This window comes from Leuciscus leuciscus (genome assembly GCF_965113295.1).
Source record: "Leuciscus leuciscus genome assembly, chromosome: 17".
In the NCBI taxonomy this organism is placed as follows: Eukaryota; Metazoa; Chordata; class Actinopteri; order Cypriniformes; family Leuciscidae; genus Leuciscus; species Leuciscus leuciscus.
The window spans coordinates 26,743,463-26,763,514 of record NC_138741.1 but is presented as its reverse complement, the minus strand read 5'-3'; the positions used below and the strand labels follow the sequence as shown (position 1 = coordinate 26,763,514).

General features: G+C 36.7%; 1 protein-coding gene across 1 annotated transcript in view; it reads left to right on the top strand.

Moving 5' to 3' along the window:
• sec23a (Sec23 homolog A, coat complex II component) overlaps nucleotides 1-12,506 on the top strand; it is a 33,194-nt gene extending 20,688 nt beyond the window's left edge. The window contains exons 17-20 of the mRNA XM_082142326.1: nucleotides 2,202-2,288; nucleotides 3,696-3,851; nucleotides 9,883-9,948; nucleotides 10,107-12,506. Of these exons, the coding sequence (XP_081998452.1) occupies nucleotides 2,202-2,288; nucleotides 3,696-3,851; nucleotides 9,883-9,948; nucleotides 10,107-10,196 (399 nt within the window). The 3' untranslated portion in view covers nucleotides 10,197-12,506. The remainder of the gene's footprint in view (nucleotides 1-2,201; nucleotides 2,289-3,695; nucleotides 3,852-9,882; nucleotides 9,949-10,106) is intronic.
• Nucleotides 12,507-20,052: the final 7,546 nt, after the last annotated feature.

Sequence of the window (20,052 nt, the reverse complement as noted above, 5' to 3'; positions counted from 1 at the left end):
AATAATTATTTTCTATTTTCAAATGTAATTTATTCCTCTCATAGCGAAGCTGAATTTTCAGCATCATTACTCCAGTCTTCAGTGTCACATGATCCTTCAGAAATTATTCTGATATGTTGATTTGCTGCTCAAGAGACTTTTCTTCTTCTTCGTCTTTGTCTTCATCTTCTTCTTCTATTATTATTATTATTATCAATGTTGAAAACTGTTGTGCTGCTTAATTGTTTTGTGGAAACTGTGATACTTTTTTTTTCAGGACTATATGGTTCAAGAGAACAGAATTAACATTATAAATGTTCAATTTATTAATAAATGTCTTTCAAGTATTTATTTCTTTTCAGATAAAGAAATCTTACTGACTCCAAACTTAGAAAGTTTGGAAGAAAGTGAAACTCGCTTAAAAATTTAGTAAAAGCGTTCTTTAAATATCAGTATTCAGGGCTGCCAACTTTTGAATTTTTCTCAAAAAAAAAAAAAAAAAATCACCTAATGCTGTAAACGTACTTTGAGCCCTATCAGCTGGTAGTATTATTTAAGGTTAAAAATAACTTGTTTTTTATTATAACAACAACTTTATTTAATGATATAAGTAAAAGTATAATACATATGTAATATAGTACACATATTTAGCATAATACTCTCTATAGCTCTTTTTTCTAGCCAACTAATGTGCTGTATATTATGGTCATTAAATGGCTTTCCTGAGGTAAATGTTATGCGAGACAATTGTTCTCCAGCTGTTTTATTGACCTCTTTCCGCGGTTGAAAAACACTGATCGATCGATATTATGTATGAGGAATATACATTTCGGTAAGTTGTACGGTCTCTTTCAACATTGTTCATTCTTGTTTATTTACTTGCTAGTAGTGATGATCGGTTCACATGCCGCTAGGGATCTGTCACGTCACATTTACAAGCGCCAAAACGGTATTGTTTGAATTTCGTAATTAAATTTTGTTTCGAGATTTTTTAAAATATCATTAGTAACCTTCTCTGTCTTGTCTGTCGGTCTCCTTGTCCTCTTTGCTTCGCAAATTTTCTGTGCGTGAGAAAATGGATGTGTGGCGTGAGAGCGTGTGAAAAGTGTCAATTGCGTGAGTCTCACGGTGAATGCGTGAGGGTTGGCAGCCCTGGTATTAATTCAATGAGCTTAATGAGTAAATCACGTCATGACTCACGTTGATTCTGAAGTGCAGTGTCATGATGATTGTTCTGCAATAGATGTCCCCTGACACAAAAGATTAAAATGTGTTCTGTTTAATTAGTGGACTGTGCTAAATCGCACCATAGGATATACAGACGCTTAGAAGTCTCCATAAATTAAAAGAACATATAGCCAAATATAAGCCTTCACTGTCATATAACATCAAGGATATTTTAGCGGATTCACTCTACATTTAAATGCGGTTGTCTCCTGAAACTCTGCAGTATGTATGTGGACATTGGTCCTTTTAGCACCATGACATTTTTTTTTATTTTTTTTTTATTGTGAATAGATTATGTACAGAAAGCGAGCAAAGAGCACTCCCTTTATAATGCCTGAAGCTGTCAATCACTTCATTTGCACAGCGATTGGCTACAATGCTCAACGCTGCCAACCATGATGTAATTACAAACCTTTGACAGTCTTTAGACTACAGAGCTTGAAAACAAACAAGCACGGGACTGTTTGAAAGCAGCAGCCTATCAGTGGGTACTGAACTGAGTCAAAATAGTCTTGGCTATTTGACCCGCAATCTGCCTTTGCCAATTGATTCCCGACCCGCAACGCAAATGACAACATACATTATTCCACCCGTTACATCAAATATTAGCGGTTCACCCGTCTGACCCAGGAGCCTGAAGGTGGTTGCATGCATTTTAACACAATTATTGTGAGGTAGAAAGCAAGCAAGCAAGCAAGCAAGCGGGCAAGTGTTGTATAAATGGGTTGTTTAAACTCTACATAATGATCTGAGGGTCTGTAGTGCTTGTTCTTTAGTAGTACTGAGTGAGTTAAACAACATCAGGGTGATGATACAATGAGCAACTCAAACTGACGCGCGTTTTCTAATCTGCTTTTAATGGAGGGCTTTATGTCACTTACTGTTTTTCCCCTGACACAGCGAACAGAAGGGGGGAAGTTTCAGGAAAGATGTTTATCAAAGCATCTAATTGACAATGACAGTCCAATAACAGGCTTTGTTTCTTGTTATTGTAGCCCGTGTTGCTGGACAGCAGCAGTATCTTGCCTGACCGCATCCTCCTCATGGACACCTTCTTCCAGATTCTGATTTACCACGGAGAGGTACGGTGTAAAAAGGGTCCACTTTAGACAGTCTACTAACTATAAGTAACTTTGCAGCTACATGTCAACTAACCTTCATTAGAATATTTATAGACTTTTAGGTTAGGGTTAGTAGAATTAGTAGAATGATGTACTTGCGAACAGTGTTGTGGGGAAATGCATTACAAGTAACTTGAGTTACTTAATCCGATTACTTTTTCAAGTAACTAGTAAAGTAACGCATTACTTTTAAAATTTACAACAAAATATCTATATACTTTCTATACTATTATATACTATAATATACTTTTTCAAATAAGTAACGCAAGTTACTTTTTTTTTTCCCATTTATTGACTGACAGCTCTCGTCCCAATGTTGAGAAAAATCGTAAGTGCAGAGGCATTGTGTGTGAACATGATGGTTATTGTAGTTCTAGACTAAATTTGAGCATGCATTTACTCATCTCACTTGCACACAAAAAATCAGTCAAATGCAAAATCAGACAATGCAAACCTCCAATGATTAAATGTTAAATAAAACCAATATTGTTATGCATTTAATCTTTCGTTGTTGACCAATGTACTTTATATTAACTACTAAAAATGACCTTTTTTTGGGTGAAAAAAGTGTTTTAATTGGTGAAGTGAGGGTTGAAAGTTGAAAGTTTTGTTTGAGCTGCGCCCTCTACTGTACACGCATAAATTTGCACTTCCTTCAGTCTGAGGCTTATTATTTCAACGTACTTTTCTTAATAAGTAACCAAGTAACGCAATTAGTTACTTTTTAATGGAGTAACGCAATATTTTAATGCATTACTTTTCAAAGTAACTTTCCCCAGCACAGCTTGCGACGTTAATTATAGTGAGTAGAATGTCTTTTGGGGAGCATCAAAATAAAGTTTTAGCTGATATTAAGCGGACTGTCTACTAATACTCTAATGACTACTAGTTGACATGTAGTTGCAAAGTTACTTATAGTTTGCAGAATGTCAAAATAAGGTGTTACTGTAAATCACAGCACATATTCTGTCTTCCAATTGCACTGTGGTATATTTTTCTCCTGTGACTGGGTAGATGTTGGTTTAACGCCAAGTCTTTTTCATGTGTTCAATAATTAAGAATGCAGTCTGTTTTCTTGGTCTCGGTCTGAGCTGTTCAATAATCTGAGCTCATGAAATCAGAGCCAGTTTTGCACTGAAACAATTTTAAACTTGGCTGTGTTGCAGCAGACAGACATTTTCTGGTGAAAGCTTGTAGGTGTCTCGCTGAAGTAATGAAGTGAAATATACAAATAAAAAAATAAAAATGAAGTGAGATGTTCTCATAGAGTCACAGCTCAAAAAATCCATTTATTAGCAGTAGTAAATAAGTTTTTTTCAGATTGATCATATTATAATATGACTTCTGACAATGTTTTCCCTCATGTAGACGGTGTCTCAGTGGCGTAAAGCCGGGTACCAGGACATGCCCGAGTATGAGAACTTCCGCCACCTGCTGCAGGCTCCCGTGGATGATGCCCAAGAGCTTCTACACACTCGTTTCCCCATGCCACGCTACATCGACACAGAGCACGGAGGCAGTCAGGTACAGGCGATGTGATGACATAGTTTCTTTTTGAATTCTTTCATGGATATTTATGAGGCACTCATACTGCACTGAACGGGTTACACTGATTCAGTCTAAAATTATATGAGAGTTTAGTTGAAAAGTAATATTAAAGGTCATTAATTTTCATAATTCAAAATGAAAGGTCATTCAAGGGCAGGGCATGTGAGCGAAGTGGAGCGTTGTGACCAAGGGGCAACATTCTGATCTGAAAAATGAAGCCTACCCGGAAGTGCGAAAAACTGCAATACATCGAAAATCCGCTAGGGGAAGGTCCCAAAAGGGAGCAAATGTCCATAGCCCCCATGTTAAAATGTCAGTTTTCACAGCATAAAATCATGTTTTTACAGGTTGGTCCCATGGACTTTTATTGGATTTTTCGATAGGTTCCGAGTGCCTGACAACGGCGAGGGTAGTGAATTTTTTTCTAACTCGTTAGTTTAGATAGTATTTAGATATAAAATGTATGACAATAAGGGCGTGGTTAACTTTGATTGACAGCTTGATTGACAGCTGAAAGGCAGAATGACAACATAAGAAGCGCCATTTTTTAATACAGTTGATATATAATACTACTGTTTCTGTATCATGAAATGTAGTTTTAAGAGTTTTTCAGGCGAGAATGTAGTTGTTTAAAGCTCAAATCTGTGGTTTATTTATAAAGATTTATGAAAATTGTATCCAGTTGTGAGATCCAGCGATGACCGGGCGCTCGGCGCGATGTACCCCGCCTGGAGCAGCCTTTCATCGGCTAGACGTTTTGAGGTTTGCCGCTGACTCTGGCGTCTCTGTAGTGGTTAAACATGAGATATAATTCGTCTTGTCTATATCTAACGGGCGATTTTTGGTCTCGTGGGCAATCGTTTTGGCTGAGGGGAAGTTTCATAACTTTATAAGCTATATTTAACTTGTACCGTTGTATGGTTAGACTAGATCGAGCGCATGACTTTTTATGTTTGACTGAATTGTTTGCTTTATTTGTATAGCTTATTGTAACTTTACCTTTTACTTATACTTTTATAATAGCTAATATTGATAAAACTGAAATTTAACAAAAAGAGACTGGGTTGAGTTTTGTCATTTTAAATTTGAATATAACGAAGATGATCTGTAATGTTGTTTACTGCAACATCTGTTGTTTGGTACAAATGCACATATTGCCTGGACCATATTAAAATGTTTAATATTTTTATATTATATTTAAAACGAAAAGAGGCAGGTTTGTGTTTTATATTTCGTTTTGTTATAAATAGGCAAACGTTATGTGCAGTGAATATAATCAATACGCGTTGCCTGAACCACATTTGTGTGGCTATAATGTTTAAGATTTCTTTAAATGAAAACGAAAAGAGTTAGTATGGTGTTTTATAACATATTTCGTTGCCTAAAATATACACAGAGATAACCGGAGTAGCAGAGCGAGCTGAGTGACGTGCGCTGCGTCAGAAGGTGGGCGGGGTTAGGGTTTCCCAAGATTTTCCAAGATGGCGCCGCCCATACCCCCCATAAACGGCTTCAAACCCGTTCTTCAGAAAGTCTATGGGTGACGTCACAGACGCTTTGTCCATATTTTTTACAGTCTATGGTTGTGACGTTCCTCTCAATATTCCGCTCTATGACAGTGCGCTCCACTCAATCGCTCACGGCCCAAGCGAACGCTCCACTCGTGTACCGCTCACTCTCACCGGTAAATTTCTCAATTATGTAGGCCTATAGATAACAGTTATGAGTCCGTAGCTTTTTTGGGTTCAAAATTATTCAAAATAAATTTTTGAGCAAGTACATAACTCGATACTTAGCTCGATTCAAAATGGTAAGCTTGTAATAATGTTTTTAATACCAGTGGTACTGGTGGATTTCCGTGGGAAATTCGAGCATGTCTTTGCGTCATTACGTCACATCTGTACACATAAAGAAGGTGTCTCGGCTAGTAGGCTATGAGTGTGAGGATGTTGGAGGTGGAGATTTATAGCCTTTTCTCGCAGCACTTGATATAATTAAACTTAGCAATTTGATGGCGGACCAGAAAGGTTCAAACGACAATCACCAGTGACAACTGGATATTCACCCGTTGTAAAACGTGAAAGACTTTTTTAAAAAGACTCTAAAAAAAAAAAGAGACTGCAACCGGCCCATGCGAAAACAAGGACAAATAATCGGAAGGGCATTAAATGTAGTCATGCAATGCTGATGTTGTTAACATGAACAATTTGAGAACAGAGTATAATTTGCACGGTTTGACGTGATTTGATAAGCGAGCGTTAGATTTAATCAGCACGATTTACTGAAATGCTTTTTCCCCTTAGTTGGTCAGAACAAAAGTGGATGTTACTTACTTGTTCAGACGACATTTTCTGGTGAAAATTCTTATGTTGGTCATACTTCCAAAAATTTGAATCTGTGATTGCGAATGACAGTATCCACACCACCAGCGCGGTGATTGACAGCCGCACATTCTCCTCAAAACATTAGATTCATCCGCGCTGTGCCGTGCCGAGGCACAACGCACGTGAAGTTGATAATTCCGTGAATAACTGCAATTGCAGATTTCGAACAGAGATGGCGACAAAGAGGAAAAACTGCGGACTGCAGCAAGTAGTAGACCATAAATAAACGTGATGTGACTTGACTGGTTAGTGCCAAATTGAAGAGCTAATGCAAACATATCCACATCACTATGATCAGGTGATTTCTCACCGCTGTTATTTTTATTTTAAACTTCTTTTTTAGCCTGGTTAAAACCAGACCCTTCTCAGTTGAAACTGAGTGTAGGGTCTGGCGAAGCTATGTAGACAAATCATTTCCAAAGGGGCGTCACCAACCGACGTAGCTCAAATTCCTCTGGGCGCAATTGGATAGTCATAAAACCAATCAGATCGATGAAGGAGATGACGTATGCTTCGAGTGTTGTTCTTTGCTCCGGTTTTAACGAAAACGGTAAGTTTAAATCGCTCAAAACAGACGCGATAACTGATTCGTTTATATACTGTCTATGATTCGAACGATTGATGTTCCACGGCGATCCATCTTTGTAATGAAATCTCCTTCAGTGTCGCTGCACTGTCGTCATCATGTAAATCCCTCCCCAAACGTTTCTGATTGGTGCCGCGATTTCGGCGGCACAGAAATGAGTTTGAATGGGCTCTTCTCCAGACTATCCTGGAGAGAGAATTAAAATTCGCCGGAAGTAGTCTGGGTTTTCCCAGGCTACTTCTTTTTACCCATAAGCAAAAAAGCTAAACAGGATTTCGCTGTTAGTATATCACTAAATGAATCTTTTGCTAAATCAGTTTCTCCACACTCCCTTTCGATTTCTTCTCCCTCTTCGTTCTTAACTTTGAAGTTTACTGTGCATTTATGCATAAGGTTCACAACTTCATTAAAACAATATTTGAACTCCATAACCTTAGACCTATTGCTTATTTCACATATATTGGAACATGCATATCACAAAGAGCATTCTAGGTTGCGTGAGCGGCCCTGAGCGAGCGGAGCAGAATCTTCAGAAAGGCGCTCTCCGCTCTGCGAACATGCTCTGTTAAAATAGTTATTCACCCACAGTTGAAAATTCTGTCATCATTTATTCACCCTCCTGTTGTTCCAAACCCTTAAGACTTTTATTCAACTTCAGAACACAAATGAACACATTTTTTCATAGATTTCTGTTCCTTCTTTGAAAGTCTATTCACTCAAAACTTTTACTCTTCAAAGCGAATCGTAAAATAAATCCATATGAATTGAGGGGTTTAACCCAAATCTTTAATAGAGACACAATCGCATTATATGATCGACATTTTTAATTTAGCCATTTTTGATCAGCAACATTTTCTACAGCATTCAATTTTGGTAAACACACTCAAAGCATGCTTACTTGCGAGAACCAATGAGGTTCATTCTCGTGCGTCACACCACACCTTTTGAGCTTCCACAAGAATCAATGAGGTTTGTTCTCGCGCATTAAGCAAGTACAGTTGAGCTTCTGTTTTATGTTCACTAATCAATGTTTAAATGTGAATAAAAGCCTGAATTCAATCTGTTTCATCGTATAATGCAATCATGTCTCTTTCGAAGAGTTGTATTAAATTGCTTGATTTATTTTACGTTGTCTTTATGAACGTTTTGAAGCATCAGAGGTTTGTGTGAACAGACTTTCAATGAAGGGACAGAAATCTCTCAGAATTCATTAAAAATATCTTCATTTGTGCTCTGATGATGAACAAAAGTCTTCAGGGTTTGGAACAACATTAAGGTGAGTAAATGACAGAATTTTCATTTTGGGTGAACTATCCCTTTAATATTCACAAACCTTTATGATCTTAATTAAATAAAGCAATAAGCCACAAGCTGTTGTGTAATATGAGATTTGTTCATAAAATCTACATGGACAGATGCCTTGTAAGGTGCCTTCTAACAGAAATGAAGCTTAAAAAGTGACTGATTACAGATACTGGCAGCAACTTGGCAGCAACTCTGCACTCGACTTAGTTGATTTCAATAAAATCTGATATTAGCATGTTGCCAAGCGATAATCTTATAAGCACAGTTTCTGGTAAAATAGATAAAAGATAGTTTCATTAGATTGAATTGGATTGTCAATACTTTTAATCAAGGCATTTAATCAAATATATTTATAATAGAGCTGTTAATAGATGAAATAACCCGAACCCAAACCCTAACCTAACAGACTACTAATACTCTAGTGAGAGTTTGTTGACATGAATATGTAAAGTTACTTATAGTTAATAGAATGTCTAAATTGGACAATAATAAAGTGTAACTAACATTGTTGCTCATCTTGCCCAAATGCATTTTCAATTTTCCCTCATGCCTTAGATTTTACTCAGCATAATGTTTCTGCCTAATTTTTTGACATGGCCTTCATATTGGGAGCGCACAAATGATGCCTTAAATTGCTGTCTAGGTGGGCAGGTCACTAAGTTTTGGAACAGAACCCTCTTAATTGTGTTAAAAATCACAGTACCATGGTGGATTATTGCTTTTTTTAAATGGAATGGTAGGAACCGTTATAATGTATAAGATGCCCATTTTCAATAAACAGTTATATTGATTAATTATAATGAGAAAACCCAAACAAACAAGCAGTTCTTCTGCCAAGTAGAATAGTTCATTAGCCTGATGGAGGTTTATGGTTGCCAAGCAGCATAAAAAAAAGCAAAGATCATTCTCTGTGTTGCAGCCAACATTTAAGTGCACTTGGCTCTTGAATATGGAATTCAGATGATGTTTGGTCACACATGAAAACCCAATGTGTGTGTGTGTGTGTGTGTGTGTGCGCGTGTACTTATACAACTATCTTTGTAAGGACCAGTTTGAGTTTTAGCCCATTGGAGTGAGGACAAAGAGAGTGAAGTGAGGACATTTTGGCCGGTCCTCACTTTCTGAGACCTCTTTAAAGGCCTGTTTGAGGGTCAAGACTTGGTTTTAGGGATAAGGTTATAATTAGGTTAAGGGTAGGTTTAGGTTTAGGGTAAGGGTTCGGGTTAGGCAATTAGTTGTGATGGGTAAGGTTAGGGTAAGCGGCTAGAGATTGCATTGTGCCAATGAATGTTCTCATAAAGATAGATGTACAAGAGTATGTGTGTAGGCCTATCGGCTATTGTACAACTGATTTTTACAGCATGATCTATCAATTCTTTTAAATAATGGATTTGGTTTGAATGAGCCATGTTGTTTAATAGCAAACGACAGTTGTTTGAATACAGTAATTTTGGATTAGTCAGTGCAAATATTTATAAATTGCTTTACCAAACCACCTCCATTTTCTCAAGCCTTGATAAATGACGGCTCAAATGGAAGGTGCTACTTTGAAAACAGTTTTTCTGACAGCTCTTCAGTCAATTTCTACGCTTGAGAAACTCGCCCTCGAGGATTTTTAAATGCTGCTTGTGAATAAATGACTGTAATGGGTCATCAACTGATTTGCATATTAATACACTGTTTTTAGGGTCTGGAATTTTACCACGATTAATTTATTTTTCTTTGCCTCCAGGCTCGTTTCCTTCTCTCCAAAGTGAATCCTTCTCAGACTCACAACAACATGTATGCATGGGGTCAGGTGAGTGCTATATTTTTTTACCAACACAAGAACATTTCCTTTGAGAGGAATATTGATTAGTCTACTGTAACAAGCTGTTGTTATACAACAATGTGAATGTCTTTTTTTTTCTAATATTCACCGCCGCTGATTGAATCACACTTCCTGTGTTTGTGTAGGAGTCTGGCGCACCCATTCTGACAGACGACGTGAGTCTTCAGGTGTTTATGGATCATCTGAAAAAGCTGGCAGTTTCCAGCGCTGCATAAGAGCCATCAATCGTCAATCTTTTTTGTCAGTAACACACAGCCAGCAGGATTACATTGGCACTGCCCTCAGTTTTTTCCATTTATTTAATGCAAATATGGAGCCCAGACCTTTAAAAAGAGAGATTGAGTCAATCGTGAATGGAAGTATCATTCTTTAATATTTAATTATGACAAAAAAATGGCAAACACCGCATCCTCATAACACTACATGTTGAGTATACATCAGGACAAGATATATGTTTCTGTTTTAAGCAGAATGAATTTAGCTACTTGAGTGAAGTGGCTGCATGGTTTAAGAAATAGTTTACACAAAAAAGACAATTCAGTCATTCTTTACTCATTCTCATGCCATTCCAAACCCTGCCTTTTTTTTGTCCTTGGACACAAACTGACATTTTTAAAGAATCGTTAGTCTTTTGAAGCCATATGATAACTTTCTAGTTGTCTAGTCAGCATTTCCCTTCAATTCACGGTCTAGTATTTTCCTCCAAAATTCAAAAATGGCGTGTTGCTTACTACACAAACAAAAAACAATGCCGTTTTTGTTTGATGGCTTTTTTGCACCATTTTTGAATGTGCACATGCGCTACACATTAAATAACTGAATAATGACTTCGGTCTGTTCCTTCTACAAAGCTATCGTACGGCTTCAGAAAACCTGGAATGAGTCCTATCGATTATTTTTATTGTGCTTTTTTTCTTGTGGCAAAAACGACAATTCTTTAAAAATTATTACTTTGTGTTTAATTGAAAAACAATAACAGCATACGGGTTTGGAACAACATCAGGGTGAGTAAATAATGATGGAACATACTTTTTTTTGACTGAACTGTTGCTTCAAATCTGATGTTTACATGTATGAAGCTCTGTGGTGAGACCTCATGTTGAACGGAGGGAGGAAACTAGTTCTTTTTAGCATACCTGCTGCAGATACTTTTGTTTTCCCAGTCATGGAAGGTGAAAGCTGTGCCAATGTAGCCAATTAAGCATGAGCGCTCGAACGCCGCCTCTAGCCAACACTGCAGAACAATGGCTTATTTTTAGAACCTGTGCGCGTCTCTCGTCTCGTTGCTGTTGATGGTTTGTGTTTCACCACGAGGTTTAGTGGCCCGTTCCAAACACAGACTTGCGGAATTTGTAAGCTGCCTTTCTGTCTGTCGCTCTGATATTTATGAGCCAGTATTGTATGTTTTGTTTCTAATAAAACCAGCTTCATGATCCCAGCTGGTCTGCATTGTTCAAATTTTGAAAACTGAAAACTATTCTTTCTTTGTCACTCTTGCCTTTCAATCAGCATCCTGTGAGTCTCAAAGGACACGGAAGCCCATGTGTGTGTCTCTATTTTCAATGAAAGAATAGTTGAAAACACTGTCATCATTTTCTCACCCTCGTGTCATTCCAGGCTGCATGACTTTCTTGCATCTGTGGAACGCTGAGGTTTTGACATCTCTTGAGTTTGTCTTTACCATACAGGAGACTTTGATCGACATGAGGGTGAAATATTCCTTTAACAGAGCGCAACTATTGCATGTTCCACAAGAGTTTGGGTTGGTGTGCAAAATAATTAATTGCATTACATCATCATGAAATATGATAGCATGGTCTACATCCAACACAAAGATTTACTTGCCCATTGACAGCGTTTGTGTGGTTGTTTTCACTGATGGCCACATGGGAGCAGCAATTAACTAAGGTTATTGGTTCAACTGCAATTGTTGGATAAGTCAAAAGTTCTTTTAAATGCCGTATGTAAATGATTAATCTCTCACAGCAGTTGATCCAGATTTTTATGGAAAGACAATTACCGATTCATGCCTTCCGTGTTCATTATTTCAGAACTCATCATGTTATTCCCATTTAAGGTTTCTCATCAGTCTCCCTATGCATACTTTTATGGATTGTCCTGTCAAATAGTCATGCCTAGATTTTCATGCTTATTAAATTCATTAATTTACCTGCATTAGGCCGGTATGAAAAGGATATTAGTTTCACCCCCTGAGCACAATGTAATGTCATCTATATTCTGATCCTATAATGCATTCTGAAACTCTTTTCACACTGATTTCAGCTCAATGGCTGTGAAAGTGTTACTACAATTGTAAATTCCTCCTGTAGCCTCCTATATTATTTTCTTCAATTTTGTAATATTTACCTCTCTGCTTTACTTGATGATTTGGAGACGAAAGTTGTTGGATACCGTGACTTTATGGTCTTTTATTGCAATTGTACATACAAATCAATGTGTATTTGAGAGCTCCCTGTCTCTCCATGAAAAATAGTCATTTTGTAGCAATAAAAACCCAAATCATGGTTGGTGTCCCGATGCAGTTTATAAGCACTGCGGTGCAGAATGCAAGCAGGATGTAGACACTGAGAGTAGAAACACAAAGCATATTGCCACAGACAATATTCCCAAACTTTATTGCTGTGATTCCATGGCGGTCTCATTGATTTGACCGACTTGATCTTAGATAACAATCTTTTACTTAGATCATTGCCAAGGGGCAGAAAATTATGAAATCTCACGCTTGTTAAGACAAATTAAGACATGTCTCGACCAAAACCACATCTGGAGTGTTGTTAAACCCGCTGTCTTGTAACATCCTCCAGAGAGGTTGAGAATTATCTTATCTCCTGCCAGAAATGCTCCATTAATTATTGACGGAGATCTGCTGCATTTTGGTACAAAATATGCACTTTAATTTTTCATTAAATTTGATGATAAAATCTCAATTGCTCACTGGAAGAAATTCAGTGCTACAGATTTTTGGGTCAATGTGTTTCACTTTTCCAATTCATTAGGCATGATAGATCCAGCTAATTAACCCACACATACTGGCCTCTCACAGATGGGTGGACATTTACTCATTACACAAAATTAAGGTATGTCTTGCTGATTGAAATTCTCTAAATATCTCTAGATTGAGAATGTTTGATAAATTAACAAACTCAAGGCAGCCTCATTCAGGCATATTTGAATGCACACATAATGTCATATTAACCACAAGCAGGTTTGAAATGCCTGCCTACATAAATTATCCCAGAATTATTATTATTTATTTTTTTGCAGTTCTGTCTATAGATAATATAATCAGGTCTTTCAAATAACCTTTGAAGAAGCTGATATTTTATATTCAGGACAACTGTGTCTTTTAAGCTGGTTGCTTTAGAGTCTAGATTGAAAAGGCTGTACATGAGGATGAGCACATAGTTTATCTGTGATTATATTAGTACAGTAACGTCACAAAATAGAGTGACAGAGTATGTGACTGTGCATCAGAAGTGAATCCAGAGGACATGCTGAAACGCTACTGCCATGGATAAAGGGCTTTCTATGGGAAGCCTGGGAAAAATGTACAAATGTTGCTTTTTAAAGGGAAAAAAGGGAACAATTTTGGCAGCTGTGATTGCCAGAACATTGCTGTAAAAATATGGTAGATTAAACTTGTTACAGTCAAACAAAAACAAAGATTTCTTTCACAAACATTTCAACAACCTGTATTTCATTAATTAGAGTAGTGTTAATATTGAAAACAACCTCAAAAAGTGTTAAAGAGAAAGCTACATATTAAGTCAAAGTTCATCTCCACCCGTCCATCCACTTATCCACTCATCCATAGACCCACTCATCCATCCATCCATTCACTCACCCATCCATAGACCCACTCATCCATCCATCCATTCACTCACCCATCCATAGACCCACTCATCCATCCATCCATCCATCACTGCCATGATGCTATGGTATTGCTATGCAGTTGCTGAGTTGTTGTTAGTGGTTTGCTATTGTGTAATAATAATGGACCTTATTCACAGTGGATGCCATATAATTTTTTTTCACAAATACAAAAGAGAATCTGAGGGATAGATGTACAGTCTGACAATGCAACTGTCCAACCTGGATGTCTCTAGTAAAAAATGGAATCAATGCTAAGGGACAAGATACTTGACAAGTTTAATAGCCTACTTGGAGTTAGTAGTTTGTTCATATCCCTAAACCTATAAGCACTAGCCTACTATTAAATTTACCACAAATGCGAGGTTACTTTTCACTCAAAACTCAACAAATTCAACACCTTACATATAGCATTTTAAAGCAGTTTAAATCAAATCTGCTAAGAGTGCTTTCAAAGAAAACATGCACCTGCAGCATGTTAACTTTGATCTCTGGCTTGTGTTATTCAAAGGTTTTAAATTACAGCTATTTAATGTAATAAAAAATACCATATTCTTGTACGGCAATGAATTGTGGTTAATGTTTCCATGGCAACCATGCATCTCCGGTTTCTTTTTCGCATATCATTATCTGAGGGAATTTAATCCAGACTTTACTTTTATGCTGTCACTTGGTTTCAAATATTCGTCTGTGAAAACTGACACTAAGGGTCTGTTTACACAACACCATTTTCAACTAAAATGGAAAACTTTTTCTGCGTTTTGGCCGCTAATTTACAAATTCAAACTTTTGAAAACTAGTTCTAGTAATGATAACGTTACCTCTATCGTCTCAGTGTAATCTACAAAAACATGAAAATTGTAAAAATGGCGATGTCATGCGCATGCATATTGCGTGTTCAGTCCATATAGGTTCAGTCTATAGGCGCCTAGTGTTTCTTTATAAAGTGACATCGCCAACTACTGGCGTTTTTAATAATTTTCGTGGATCCGGGTGAACGAGGTTCGTTTTAACAACATTGTCGTCTGTATGCGAAAAAAACAAAGGAAAAACTTTTCCGTTTTAAGTAGGGTGATATCAGGTAAAATGGGCCATCAGGTAAAATGGGCAATATAAGGTTTTTGAGTCCCAGCCCCTCTGGAATTTAAAGCCAATGACTGCAAAGGATTTCAAACTGTTGTCATAACTGTGCTTAACAAGTAACAGGTGATTTGATTGGTTTATGGTTGCTATGGTGGGCTGGGCAATCATTCTAATCAAGACTGCACCAGAAAGTTGCATGGTAAGTAGTCTGGCATACCAAATGTGACTAAACTATTATAAGGATGATAAATCTATAAATAAAAAAAACATGCACATAAAAAAATATGCATAATATCTGTCTTGATGGCATCAATCAGAAATAATGTTGTTAGTTTGGTATCTGAACATATTTTTTGATAAGGAGATGATTTTCTTGGTAGCCCAATTTACCTTAACCCACTAAGGTAAAATGGGCTACATGGTTTCAGCTAAAATGGGCCATTATCTCTGTCACTCACAAACACGTGTGTGTGTGTGTGTGTGTGTGTGTGTGTGTGTGTGTGTGTGTGTGTGTGTGTGTGTGTGTGTGTGTGTGTGTGTGTGTGTGTGTGTGTGTGTGTGTGTGTGTGTAAATGTTTTATTACACACATTTTTTATATATTTAAATTGATAATAGGCTATATTATTTATAAAAATGTATAAATGTAGTGCATGTCACATTCACACACACACACACACACACACACACACACACACACACACACACACACACACACACACACACACACACACACACACACACACACACACACACACACACATCAGTTCACTGATCTATGCTGTTCCAAAATGACTTTGTTTAATTGCAATTGCAATTTGAATATGGGTTTGACTTTGCACCCAAAATGTTTGTTTTTTTAATAGCACAATATTAATATGTTTGTTTAATACAGTTTAAATGTTATGTGGCTGTATAAGCAATTGTGTTTTAAAATTAAATTTGATTGTAAATAAATATTTCCCTTTGTAGTTTGACTGGCCCATTTTACCTGAAACTGCTCATGCAAAAAAAGTTGGCACAGCTAATGTTTCAAGAACTGTAGGGCATAAATAAATATATTTTATTACATAATTTTAGCACAAAATTATCAAAAACAGTCATTATTAATCATAAAAACACATGGAAAAGACATATATGGTATTGTATTATTGTCCCAAACGATTTACCAAAAAGTGGCCCAATTTAGCTGATATCACCCTACTTATTGTGTAAGCGAATCCTGTTTCAGCTTTACGTGACCATGACTTCACATTTTTACATGACAGTCACCGCTTTATGATAAGAGTGTTATAATAAAACCTTATTTAAAACTAAAAGATTTTTTTTTTTGTGGAAATGTATTATAAAATCATGATTTCCCCAGTGTATGAAAAATGAGAATGTAACCTGACAGTTGTGGTATATGAATGTTTGCCATGTCTATCCATAGCAACTGCCACCATTTTTGTTATTTTAATTTCTTTTTGAACCACAATGGTGCCTAATACAAGTTACCAGCTTTGATGTTTAGTGCAAACTATGGTTACATGGTAATTTTTAAACTACCAAGCAAAGTTATCCTCTGAACTGAGAAACAAAATAATGTGGAGAATCTTACCCAAGTCAAGTTTAGTTCTGTTTTATGTTGTTGGCAACTGGGTCAGTGTATTAAGATGAATTATGAAGGGTGAAATATAATTGCATTATTAAGTAGAGATGTCATTGCTTTACAGTTATAGATGCCCTTTAATAGCTGACCCATATGTTATTTCATATTTGCAGTTTGTTTCTTTTGTCCTGTGTTGCCAAGTAACTAATGCCCATTCATTTGAGTACACTGTGCTTTTGCTTTAGTCTTCCGCACATCAGTAATTCTCTAATATCTCAGCACACAATCTCCGAGGATATGGGCTGCTCATTCAAGGCAAAGCCCAGATGTCCAGGGACAAGTGTTCCAATGAATGATTTCTCAGATACAAAGCGCTGCAGGCTCACTGAACCCTCATTTTGGGACATCACTGACAGATCGCTCTCCTGTGCGATTGACAGTTCTATTTCAGTCAGTCATATCTGTGAAACAGAGCTAGAGAATAGAATTGATCTTGGCTGCTTCCGATACTGCATACTCTCTGAGTACGTACTTCTTGAAAATAAGTAATTACTTGGCAACCATTAAAAAGTAAGTTCTATATATTGTGTATGTGTGTATAAATGAAATCCATGCTGTCATTGTCATGTGGCATACCAACGTCATTTGGTAGTAAAGTGTCCAACAGATGCACACTTCAGAATCCCGATGGAAGTAGTAAGTCATCTGGGTACTTTTTGTCTTCTGTTTTATGAACACTGTGAACTTGAACATATAGAGTAGGGAAGTATGTGGTTTTGGATGCAGCCCTTTTCTTGGTAAATCTGTAGAAAAATGCAAATCATGATTGAGATTGCCTTAATATCTCAGTTGTTTCTATCAATGAGATTAAATGGTAAGACACTTTTGCTTAAATTTCCTGCTTCTCAGATTCATCTCTTGAAACAAAGACCCCAGTCATTTCTCATTTTTCTTTTTTAAAAAGACAGTTTCTTAAACTGTGCTCAGCTTTGCCACATTACCACTCAAAAATCATAGATCTCAATATGATTTCAAATATTTATGAATTTCCTCAATGACCAAATATTATCCATGTATATTTTATAGCTCTATACTCCAGCTGTATGTCAACAAATTGTCTCATTTGGCTACTTTTAGAGCTTTCAATCAAATAAAACAAAAATTGTTAGCACCTTACAATAAGGATCCATTTGTAAACATTAGTTAACTACATCACTATCTGTTAATATTATTTAATGGACCTGAGAAACATGAAACATGAAAAAAAAAACATGAACACTTGAATTTTTATTTATTAACGTTAACAAAGATGAATAAATTGTCTCAATTAACATCTAATGGGACCTTATTGTAAAGTGTTACCCATACAATTTTATAGATAAAATGCAAATTAAGAAGATAAAAATGAATCACTTTTTTAAAATAATTAAGTCATATACGTTTACACGACAATGATGTACTAAAACCGGAAAACAATTTTCTTCGTGTTTTTCGCGTACAGAAGTCAACGTTGTCAAAACGTTCCCTATTTACACAGATATGCCAAAAATTATAAAAAAAATTTGTATTGTGCTTCCAGGCCAGTAGTTGGCGTTGTCACTTTGTAAAGAAGCAAATTCCTATAGACTGAATACGCATGTGTATGATTTCCTTCTTATACTGTCTATGATGATTTCACCGTTTTTACAAATTCTCGTTTTTGTAGTTTACACAGAGACGATAACGGTATCGTTTTCAAAAACTTGCTTTTTTAGTTGAAAACGGTGTCGTGTATAAACGGCTCCTAAATTAACTGTTAAGGTTACACTTTATTTCGATAGTCCACTTTAGACATTCTACTAACGATAAGTAACTTCGCAACTAAATGTCAACTAACTGTCATTAGAGTATTAATAGACTCTCAGCTTAATATCTGCTAACACTTTATTTTGATGGTCCCCCAACAGACAATCTACTGACTATAAGTAACTAGGCAACTACAAGTCAACTTATTCTACTAACCTAACCATAACCAGTCTACTACAGTATACTAATACTCTAATGATAGTTATTTGACATGTAGTTGAAAAGTTACTTATAGTTAGTAGAATGTCTAAAGTGGACTATCAAAATAAAGTGGAACCACTGTTAAATTGGAAGGCCTCCAAGCAACCATTTTTCATTTAGGAATTCATCTTATTTTGAGTTATGCTGTTTTTCTTTTCATGGCAGCTTGAAATATGGCTAAATATAGTATGTTATTTTTATATTAGCCACCAGGCACTAATTTGTCATATCTGCATCAACACTCACACAACCTGCAATAACAACACGGATCTGATGCTTTTGTCAAGAGTATATGTGTGTGCGCTGTTAATTATTTATGTTACCATATGGAGCGCTGTGAGCTAAAAGTGGTTTTCATGCTGTTTATCTATATCTGTACCTGCGGCGCTGATTACTTTGACTGAACAGCAAATAATCTCCTGATATAAAGATGACGCCTGCAGGGAATTGATTTAAGGGCTGCAATAATAAAGAACTAGAGTCGATAAAGATGCTGCCAAGCATGATTCTGAAGTATGTGAGGTTGTGACCCTTTCAAACACAAACCCCTGGACTGTGTTCAATAGCATTTTGTTTGCTGCTCATTATATATTGCCTACACTCTTTAAAAGTAAAGGTTCCAAAAGGGTGTTTTCACAGCGATGTCATAGAAGAATCCTTAAACTCAAAAGAACCCTTTTCCCTGATAAAAAATATTTTGTGGAATGACCATGTTCCATGGATGTTAAAATCATAAATTTCAATAAAAAAATTATTTTTAAGAGTGTAGAATTTTTTAATAGAATAAAATTGTTGACACATGACCTCATTGTGTTACATTATTAATTCATACAAAATTAAATTAAATTTTTGATGCAATTTTGTTGCTACTTTTGATATTGCTTTTGGCTTATTTACACTGTCATGCGTGCATAGCCTTGTATTTATTGTATTATAGAAGATGATTGCAGTTGTTTTTGGAGATCTCTTTAAAACAGTGTGTTTTTTCCAGTTGTCTACTCAAAGACATTCTAATATACACTCTTCTTGCACAGCATAATATTTTGAACTTTTACAATGTAATCCAAAGATTTCTTAAACTTGTCTCATATCCAGCAGCCATATCACCCTGTAGCCCAAGACTGGTTGCCCACTGAAGCTAAGCAGGGCTGAGCCTGGTTAGTACCTGGATGGGAGACCTCCTGGGAAAAACCAGGTTGCTGCTGGAAGAGGTGTTAGTGAGGCCAGCAGGGGGCGCTCACCCTGTGGTCTGTGTGGGTCCTAACACCCCAGTGTAGTGACGGGGACACTATACTGCCAAAAGAGCACCGTCCTTCGGATGAGACGTTAAACCGATGTCCTGACTCTCTGTGGTCATTAAAAATCCCAGGATGTCCTTCGAAAAAGAGTAGGGGTGTAACCCCGGCATCCTGGCCAAATTTGCCCCTTGGCCTCTGTCAGGCCCGGAGTGGGTAATCGGGAG